The sequence below is a fragment of the Acanthisitta chloris genome, unplaced genomic scaffold (genome assembly GCF_000695815.1).
Source record: "Acanthisitta chloris isolate BGI_N310 unplaced genomic scaffold, ASM69581v1 scaffold45055, whole genome shotgun sequence".
Lineage (NCBI taxonomy): Eukaryota > Metazoa > Chordata > Aves > Passeriformes > Acanthisittidae > Acanthisitta > Acanthisitta chloris.
The window spans coordinates 37,702-47,387 of NW_008675118.1; the positions used below are offsets into that span (position 1 = coordinate 37,702).

At 48.3% G+C, this 9,686-nt stretch overlaps 1 protein-coding gene across 1 annotated transcript in view; it reads right to left on the reverse strand.

Annotated features, from left to right (window-relative positions):
* Positions 1-9,146, reverse strand: part of FRMD7 (FERM domain containing 7) — an 11,036-nt gene extending 1,890 nt beyond the window's left edge. Inside the window, exons 1-8 of the mRNA XM_009075569.1 lie at positions 9,090-9,146; positions 4,282-4,386; positions 3,884-3,926; positions 2,521-2,599; positions 1,733-1,830; positions 1,476-1,590; positions 1,129-1,276; positions 68-163 (exon numbers count right to left, since the gene is read on the reverse strand). Coding sequence (XP_009073817.1) covers positions 68-163; positions 1,129-1,276; positions 1,476-1,590; positions 1,733-1,830; positions 2,521-2,599; positions 3,884-3,926; positions 4,282-4,386; positions 9,090-9,146 — 741 coding nt within the window. The remainder of the gene's footprint in view (positions 1-67; positions 164-1,128; positions 1,277-1,475; positions 1,591-1,732; positions 1,831-2,520; positions 2,600-3,883; positions 3,927-4,281; positions 4,387-9,089) is intronic.
* Between the last annotated feature and the right edge of the window lie 540 nt (positions 9,147-9,686).

Consider the following 9,686-nt stretch of genomic DNA (forward strand, 5'->3'; position numbering starts at 1 on the left):
GTGACTGATCTTCCATCCACAGCAACCTGGTCCTGTGCCCAGCAGCTGTCTGTGGTATGGTACTTACAGAGATGTTTGCATGGAGCTTGATGAGAAAATGCTTCCTCTTGAAACTCAGTTTGCGAATTTTGGACCAGTTGAAAGTGTTGATCTTTGTATTGCCCTGCAAGGATGAACACAGAGGTTACAGCAGGATGGAGCAAGCTGTAAATACAGAAATGCAATAGCCCAGACCTGAGTTCACTGGACAGTGCACAAGACTTTGATGCAGCTCTCAGTGCTGCTGGGGTCTCGGGAAGAGGTGCTGGGATTTGGTGTTTAACCCTCCTCTCCATCAGTTGGTTCTACAAGTGGAAATTCAGGTTCAGGGCTTAACCCTGCCTGCTGAAGCTCTTTGTAAGAAATCCAGGATCCCAAGACAAACCTCACAGAGGTCAAGGCAGGAAGCCCTATCTGTCCCAGCTCAAATGTCACATGAATTAATGCAGAATCAGCCCCCAAAAGAAATACCTTCCTGGTAGAACCAGGAAAAAGTGTGTGACCCCATGCTGTGGCACTGGGACCCTCTCAGATTTCTAGGAGAGCCCTAATGGGCTCACAGATGCCCTAATCATGCTTGAGGGGTGTTTATGGCTCGAATAAATAACCGGGTCTGGCAGCACTAATTACGAACAGCAGACCCAGAGCTAGGATTCACTGGTTGTTTTTTTTTCTCTGGCAAGATGTTCCCAGGTTGAAATTAGCCAGTGTGGGAGGCAGTCTGTGTTTATTCTGCAGCTCCGCGGTGATTACAGCGTTATGCAATCGCACAGACGTGAGGTGGCTATTTTCACTGGAAGATTACATGGTGAACACATGTGACACAGCTGTGTAACCTGTGCTGCTTACATGGCCACACTTGCTGGGACAAGGGCCAGCAGAGCCAGGGCAGGTACAGCAGGAGGTGCTGAGGGGAGAGTGGGGCTGAGCCCTGCAGCCATGCCCAGGAGCATCACCTGCACACCCAGAGCATACTCCCTCTTGTGGGATTTGGGAGGGTTTGGAGCAGACAGAGGAGGGAAGAAACCCTCAGCCCTTCCCCTCAGCCACCCCATCCAGGTGCTGACCAGCCCCGAGCCCAAGGCTTACCCGCAGGACCAGCACCCCCATGTGTGTCACAGCCAGGTTGATCTGTGTCCCCTCGCCGTCGCTGGCAGGGTGTGGGCGAATCCCATACATCTCCAGCTTCCTGGCCACATCCAGCAGCTGAACATCTGACTCAGCTGGTGTCTTCCCACTGGAGACACAAACACACAGGAAGCAACAGGAGTGAGAAGGCAGATGCTGAAATGGGCTGAAAAATGCCATTTTGGATGAGGACATGCTGGCATCACACCCACCCCACTGCCAGCCCTGCCTGCTGATGGGAACAGTCCTGTCAGCAGACATCCATCAGGTGATTTGGGTGAGTGGCCATGGCACAGAGCAGCCCTTACCTGTGTCTCCGGTGGTAGTGCATGATCTTGTTGTCCAGGTACTCCTGGTTGGGCAGGTACCTGTGTGTTGCCAGGTGCTGCTGGTCTGTCTTCTCGTGGAAGTCACCCAGCTCAGCTGTGGGGAACATGGGGAGAATGTGGGTTAAACTGTGAGGGGTCAGTGCAGTGGGAACCCCTGGCCACACAGCCAAAGCCCTGCTGAGCACCCCATCCCTGGGGAAGGGGCACTGTCCTTGCAGGCACTCGCTTGCCCTTACACTGCAGCAGGTGGGAGACGAGCAGTGCTGCACTCTTGTCACTGCAGGGCAGTCGTCCGTGTGCCAGGTCCTTCTTGATCTGGAGAGTGAAGAGGTACCTGTGGAGGGGGACAGGAGCATGGCCTGGGGGGAGCTGGGTGCTGGGCTGAGCCATGAGGGCCATGCCTGTTCCCGTGCCTCTCCCTGTGTCTCAACCTGTGTCATACACATCTGCAGGGTCATGGGAGGAGCATGCGGCGCCTGCAGAAAGCTGCAGCTGGGCACCTCCATGACCAGTATGTCCCTGACATTGAAATGTTCCTTAGTAAGTTTCAGAGTTAACATTCCTTTCTGTTTTGGAGGGCATTTGCATCTTTTGGGGCTAGTGTTCTGCAGAAGCGCTACCTTAGTTTTATTCTTAGCTCCTGTTTGCGATGCTTTCCCTAAAATATAGAAGCTAACAATGCCATTTTTAGAAATAAAATTGAAGTTGTTCTTTCAGAACACATCTTGAGGCAGGAGCGAGACTGAGCAGTCAGACTCGGTGTCCAACTGCTAAAGCATTTGGCAGTAAACAAATTGCAGCCTCATAAGAGGGCTGATCCTTCAATTGGATTTTGTTTAGAAACAGAGGATCAGGAAAAGATACTCCCTGTTTTTGTTTTGTAAAGTACAGAGCTCTTTCAACACTTAGGGTAACCACTGCTCACAGACAGGTTGGGGGGGATGGGGATAAAGAATAAACACATCCTTTGCAATTGCAAAAATATGGAACTGTGTGATAAGAAAGTAATAAACAAGTGCTGTACCTGGTTAGCTCTTCTCTCAGATGTCCGGGGTCCACTGGGAAAAATTTCACCATAAATTTGAAAAGAACCTCCTTAGGATCTTAAAACACAACACCTTCATAAGTTTTCTTTTACATGTCTATTGAGAACATTTACATCTGTCTTCACACATGCTGTCTCCTTACAGAGTGAATTACTCTGGAACCTTACAAATCAGGGATTCCAGGCTGACCCCCAGACCAACCTGCCCAGGCTCCCAGTATTACTCATGGATACAAATAGGGATTTGGACACCTAAATAATACTAAAGAGAAAACGTCCCAGCAATTCTTTAAAGAGCAAAACTCCTACCAGGAGAGGGTTTCCTTGGAGCTGTGCCAGTTGTGCTTGTCTGGAGTGTGGCCAGAGCTCTGCAGTAATTGCTATCAGTGGAGCTGTGTTAAACTCAGCCCTCCAAGCACTTGGGATGCAGCAGCTGCATAGGAGGCTGCCTGGGCAAAGTTGTTTTGGTTTTGTCTTTGTGGGATGAGAGAGAGCAAGCAGCCAAGCCCAAGGAAAAGTGCACAGAGGGAGGGAGGGAGGCAATTATGTAGGCACTGACTGTCCCAGAACACGGTGGGATGGCTCAGAGGGACAGGCCAGAAGGCACATGGTACAAGAAATAGGTGCTTGAAATAATCCCACTTGTGGCGCAAGCAGAAAGGAAAGGCTCTTTATCAGGCATTCCCCTTTCAGTGAAATCCATGCAAACACTGTTCTGCAGCCTTCCCATGGCAAATACTGGGGTCGTGGCCTCAAGCTCTCGGTCACCTCCTCGTCCTTGTGTAGTTTGGGAAAACATTTTTTGGTTCATTGCGGGGGTGGAAGCAGCCATATGCTAAAAAGGGCACTGTGTTAACACTGGTTGTGGCCACAGCAGGAGATGCTGGGCCTGAATTCAGGTCAGGTTCTGTAGCATCTCGGTGGGGCTGGGGAGGAGCAGCAGAGCCTGCGAGGCACAGGAGTAACCTTGCCTCAAGCAGAGCTTGTGCCACACAGGCATCTGAGCTGCAAAGGGGAAAGCAAGGCAGGCAGGAGTGATGCTGCCAGCATGGCCATGCAGGCACACAGCCTCCCCTGCTCCCCTGCCAAGCTGCCAGCTTATTAACAGCTCGAGCCTGAAGTGGTGCAGATACTAGGCTGCAAAGGCAGCAGTATTTCTGCAGGATTTTGTATGGACTGAGGTGTCCTTGCAAACAATCCTGCCCAGCTTCACCCTATAAAATGAGCTCAGGTAAGAGCTAAAAGCCAGAGACCCCATCCCCAAGCAGTGACACTGTACAAACATCTGTGCTAGTCTGTTGCTAGTAGTGATGTAGAAGAGTTTTACTCTTGAAATACTTACTTTTGACTTGCTTTGTTATGGGTTTTAGTGGTTCCAACCAGACCTGAATCAAGGCAATGAAGAACTGGGTGAATAAACAGCACAAGAGATGGGGAATGCAACACAAAATTGTTGGCCAGCTTGGCTGCTGCAGCAAGTGTCCTTCTGGGCAGTCCTACAGGGATGGCTATGGATAGACCACACAGGTTGGGCTATCACTAGGGCTTTGCCAGCTGGTTTGTGGTTCACCTCCTAACTCTCATTTTCAGAGTGTTTTTGCCATCATGGCAAAACTTTCTGTTAGTGTTTTCCATCTGGTATTTCAGGGAGGTGCTAACAAGGCCCCAGCCATGCAGGCCATGGCCACGAGGATGTGGCATGATGCAGCACCAGGGCCCTACACTGCCAGTCTCACTCACCTGATTCCCAGCCTGGCTGCGAAACTCCAGCCCAAAGTACTCCTTCTCTGCAAGGTTGAGGTGGCTGCAGGTGAGGTTGAACAGCCCTTTTCCACAGGATTTTTGCTAGCAAACATAGAGCAGAGAAGCAGTGGGTTAGGCAATGCTGACAGCAGCTGTGATGGGATTTCAGTGAGATGGGGAGAAGTTCCAGCCCTTTGCCTTCACCACTTTCCTAATCATGCTGCAGCAAAATCTTACTCAGTAAACACCATTGGCTTCAGCATGTAGAACAGGACAACTGTAGGCTGTGTTCCCTGCTTTTGGAAATCAAATTCCTTCTCATCACTTCTCTCCTTTATTAAGGAACATAAACCAGAAAAGAAAGAGGAAAGAAATCTTGCTGTTGACTCACCTTGTGCAACCATCACTGTCTGGGCAGCTCTATCCCTGGCAAACCAGTGAGTGATCCCCAGGAAAAGCATCTGCCTGAAACAGGGATGGCCATGGCAAACGTGCTTAATTAAGAGCCAACGGGAACAGACCTCAGACCTGTGCAGCAAGCCCGTGTGCCCTGACAGCTGGTGACCAGATTGCTGAGGATGAGCTGCTATTATGGTTAATGGTAATTAACAGCAACAGGACCCTGTGGAGATCCTGTGCCGTGGGCCCTGGGTCATCCGTGCGCTTTAGCAATATGAATTAAGTGGCACTACATGCTGATAAGGGAGTCCAGGCTGTAGTTACTCCAAGTAAACAGGAACACTTGGAGGGTGTTTAGCTTGACTTGTTGCCGTGCTGTGTGACACAGCTGGGAAACAAGCCAGGAGGATCCTGACTTTGGAAAACACTCCAGAAAGCACCAGAAATGGACCTGTTGGTGACCCACCCCAACAAAAACACTGCTACTCCTTGGTCAGCTAGTGAAAAGCAGCCCAAAAATGAGTGTGGGTTATTGCAAAAGTGAGGGTTAGACAGATGCAAAATTAGGGCGTTTGGGGTGAGGGGGGGAAGGCAGACTGCAGCTCCCTGTAGCAGCAGCTGCTCCCAGCAGGGGCAGGAGGGACCTGACTGCCAGTGGTGATGTACACTAATAACTACCTTTCAGGGCTTCTCCTGGGTTGAAATTGCTGGCTGTGTGCTGAAAGGCTGCGGAAAAGTGATAGCGTAATAACAGCATTCGCTCCGCAGCACTCCCGGATCTCCTCGAAATTACTGGATCACAATGATAATTAAAACAATTATAAATGTTTGTTTCCAAGCTAGAATTTTCTAGCATGAAAGGCCTTGGCCTTTGTCAGGCAGCCAGGAAAGACAAGCATTTCTTACCAGATTATTACCCACCACATGTCTGCTGGGAGCAACCCACTCTCATCCCAGACCAGCACTGCCCAGGGCAGGCACTGTGGGAGAGGAGCAGCCCCAAACCCAGGAAAACCTGCTTGTGGGGGAGACAGCCCTACTGCTTCAGGGCTGGTTAAAAAGCAGAGCTTTTCTTACAGAGAGCTGCTTGCAGGTGTCCCATCCTGGCTTTTGGGGTACCAGGGCCCCAGCCAGTGCTGCCACAAGCACTGGGGTACAGTCATGCCCAGCAGCATCAACCCTGCACAATCACCTGCATGAGGTGAGAGAAGCAGGCACTGTGGTGGGGGAAAGCAGTGCAAGGCAGGAACATGACATGTGGGGCTGTTTGCCCCATGTCCAGCCCTAAATGTGCCTTTGATGACATTGCAGGGCCACGTTAGCACCTACAGGAAGAAACCCCTGAACAGAAGATGGTGAAAAGTAGATGCTGTGCTTGCCCCTCCTCTCCTCAGGGGAAGCAGCTGGGACTGTAAGCAGGGTCAGGAAGCCAGAGGCACATCAGGAGGCAGACAGCAACATGCAACACACAGGACACATGCCCACACCCATCCCCAAAAGGGACTCTGGCAGCACTTGCAGTCCAACAGCAAAGCCCATTTCTGCAGCATTCCCCATAGCACAGTCTGCTGCACCCAGGTCTGTGGTTTAGGGGTGAGCAACAGCTTGTGGGATTTGGAGGTGCCTCCCCCATCAGGCATGCTGCAGCTGGTACACAATGCCACGCACCGAAATCCACCAGTCCTGATGCTCCCTGTGCCCTCACTCCAGTGCAGCCAGCCCTGCACACCTCCTATCAATGAATTCCAACCTTTACAAGGGACACATAACCACAGGAGACTTTGTCCTTCACTCTGCCCCAGCAATTAGTTTTTCAGGGTTTGGTTGGTTTGTCTTCTCTTTTCTTTTCTCTTTTCTTTTCTCTTTTCTTTTCTCTTTTCTTTTCTCTTTTCTTTTCTCTTTTCTTTTCTCTTTTCTTTTCTCTTTTCTTTTCTCTTTTCTTTTCTCTTTTCTTTTCTCTTTTCTTTTCTCTTTTCTTTTCTCTTTTCTTTTCTCTTTTCTTTTCTCTTTTCTTTTCTCTTTTCTTTTCTCTTTTCTTTTCTCTTTTCTTTTCTCTTTTCTTTTCTCTTTTCTTTTCTCTTTTCTTTTCTCTTTTCTTTTCTCTTTTCTTTTCTCTTTTCTTTTCTCTTTTCTTTTCTCTTTTCTTTTCTCTTTTCTCTTTTCTTTTCTTTCCTTTTCTTTCCTTTTCTTTCCTTTCCTCCCACTGAATCTTGCCCTGTAGCAAATTCCACAAACAGAGATGCCCGGGCTTTGTCTGCCAAGGCTGCAAAGTGGTTTGTCCTTTCTGTGCTGGAGAGAGGGCTCTGGAGGCTGCACAGGCTCAAGGCTGCTTTGTTTAAATCCTTTCCAGAGAGGAGTGACTTATCAGTGAGAGCACATGCCAGGTCACAGCCCTAGGTATCTGGGGTGTGAGGGAGGCAGCTTTGTAGTATCTCTTCTCAGAGCAAGAAACTCATTAAAGGATGATCTGTGACTGTCCCTGCTCCCCAGTGCTGGGGCAGGGGATCCCAGTGCAAGGTGCAGGGCTCACTGGCACAGCATCCCAGCAAAATTCCACCCACTCCATGGCTCAGCCCTGGGGTGGCTCAGCAGGCAGGACACAACACAGGACACTCAGAGATATGCCAGGGCCCTGCCTTCACCTGCCCTGGGGGCTTAGACCAGGTTTGCCCAGTGTCATCCCAAGAACCACCAAAGGAAATCCTGGGAGCACAGCAGACATGGAGAGGGTGCCAGGTCCCAGGTGCCAGTGAGGATGTGATTGGAGGGGGGAGACTTTCTGGTCAGCATCTAGTACCAGGAGAGGATCTCATTCCCATGCAAAGCAGACTGGAAATGAGACCTTACTGCACACCCTGGCAGCTGTGACACCACATGAGGCAGGTGTAGATGTGCACACCGAGCGTGAGGTTGGAGAGGGAATCAGGCCCACTGTGGTTTATCTCTTTTGTTCTTTTCCCTCCCGTTACACCAAAGTACTCCACATTCAAAAGAGCTTTCCAAAGTCAGGAAGGGTTTGGGAAGAGTTGCTTAAAATATCTGCACAAAACTTAGCCCAAAGCAGTCCTTTTGTACTGGGGAAGTCACTAATTCAACTACTCATTTATCGTACCCACAGAGCAGCAAATGCATGAAATGCCTAAAAGGGGTTTCCAATACCATTCCATGCTAAAAAAGGAAATGACCAGGAGTTCCTCTAATGGAAGCTATTTGCTGCAATAACATGTCGTGCAGAGCTATAGTGCTGTGTTTTGAGCAAATAAGAAAACAGAGATGGAAAAAAATTCAGCAGCACTGTACCAGCAATGTCTTTTAAGTCATCTCTCACTGTGCCCTGATCTAGTCAATTGAGGGGGGAAAGGCATTTTTAAATGGGTAGTTCCATTTTTAAGAAGATGGTCTAGGATACATAAATTAAATTAAATCAAACAATTTCTGCCAAGGGATGGAAATGCTTTGCAATCCCTTTTTTTGTGCAAAATGCTGCCACAAAGCAACAGAGCTGTGTGTCCAAAAGAGCAGTTCTCAGGCTGTGCTACAAACCACAGAACAGGACAGTATAAGAAATGTAACAGAACTTGAAAAAAACTAATTTATATTAAACACTCTGGTCCCACAGCAGATGAAGGTAAGTACTAGAACAAATCTACTTGAATTAGCTAATTCAATTAGCTACTGTGATTATCAAGCCCTAATGAGCAGTAAATGTGCAATCACACTTGTAAAAAGATGTTTCTAACATATAGTCAAGATACAACTAGTTAGTTATCTATACACATTTATATAAATCTAACACCATAGATATTAACACTAAACATTTAAAGCCTGTTTCAGAGCTAGCATTTGTTAAATGTGAATGACTAATCACAGTGTTCAGTGGGACACTCATGCAGGAAATAAGAGGGGCTTTTTCCTCATCTATTCACAAAACCACACGGTTTTATTTTTCAACTGAATGCCCAGGAAGAGATGCATGCAGATGTTTCTCACTAGGGATAACTTGGATAACTATGCTATTTTTATTCTGTTCCCAGATTTTGCTTCCTTGTAGAATGTTTATATTGGCAGCCAGACAAATGAGAGAGGAACTAGACACTTGTCAAGAAGATCATTTCATATTAGCTGATTTCCGAGAGGCAACACCAGATGAGTAAAAGTCATTCCTCCTTCTTTATAAGTAATGCCAACAACAGGGGAGAGCAGGGGTGCATTGGTGCTGAAAGACACTTAGCAATTAGCACTATAACCTCTCATATTGAATTTGAGGTTGGTCTTTCTATTTGCTTGTTAAGGGCTTTTTAAAACCGAAAACTAGAAGCTATGAGAGACCATGCAATCCTTCAGAGCAGAAATTACTTCAATAGTTAACACCAAAAGAAAACAATAAGAATATGATACTGACTTACATCAACTACAAAGATCTTCTGGGAGTCATCCAGAAACTGGACTTTCAGGTGCAGCATCCTCGAGCGTGCGGCAGGCGCAGCAGTGCTAGCAATGTGAGCAGTGTGCTGGGAAGGGAGCCCTGTCTCCTCTTGCACACATAATTTCCCTCTCAGCTGGATGGAGAAGGCTGCAGTCACAGATGTGGAACAGAGGCTGGAGAAAAAGAACTGACTGCCTAAAAACAAGTTAAACAAAAAAATACTGATACCTCCCCTGGTTTAAATATCACCATTGCAATAAAGGATATTTTCTGCCAGCAAATTATGGGTGTATTAATAGGGGAGAGAGTGGCAGTAATGGGGCTGAGATAAACACTGAGCTTTTACAGCTGGTGGTGAGCAATGCGAGGGCAAAGTGAGCCCACGCTTTGTACCACAGGGTCATGGAAGAAGAGCTGAGTGTCTCTCCTGCCAAAGTCACTGAGCAGTGAGCATCACCTTTGCTCTGCTCAGGTCAAGGTGCACTGGGAGTGCAGCTGGCTCCGTAAGATGAGCAGATCAGGTCCTGTGCTGCTGAGCTGATGTGTGTGGGTCAGGCAGCCAGGCTGATGTACTTCA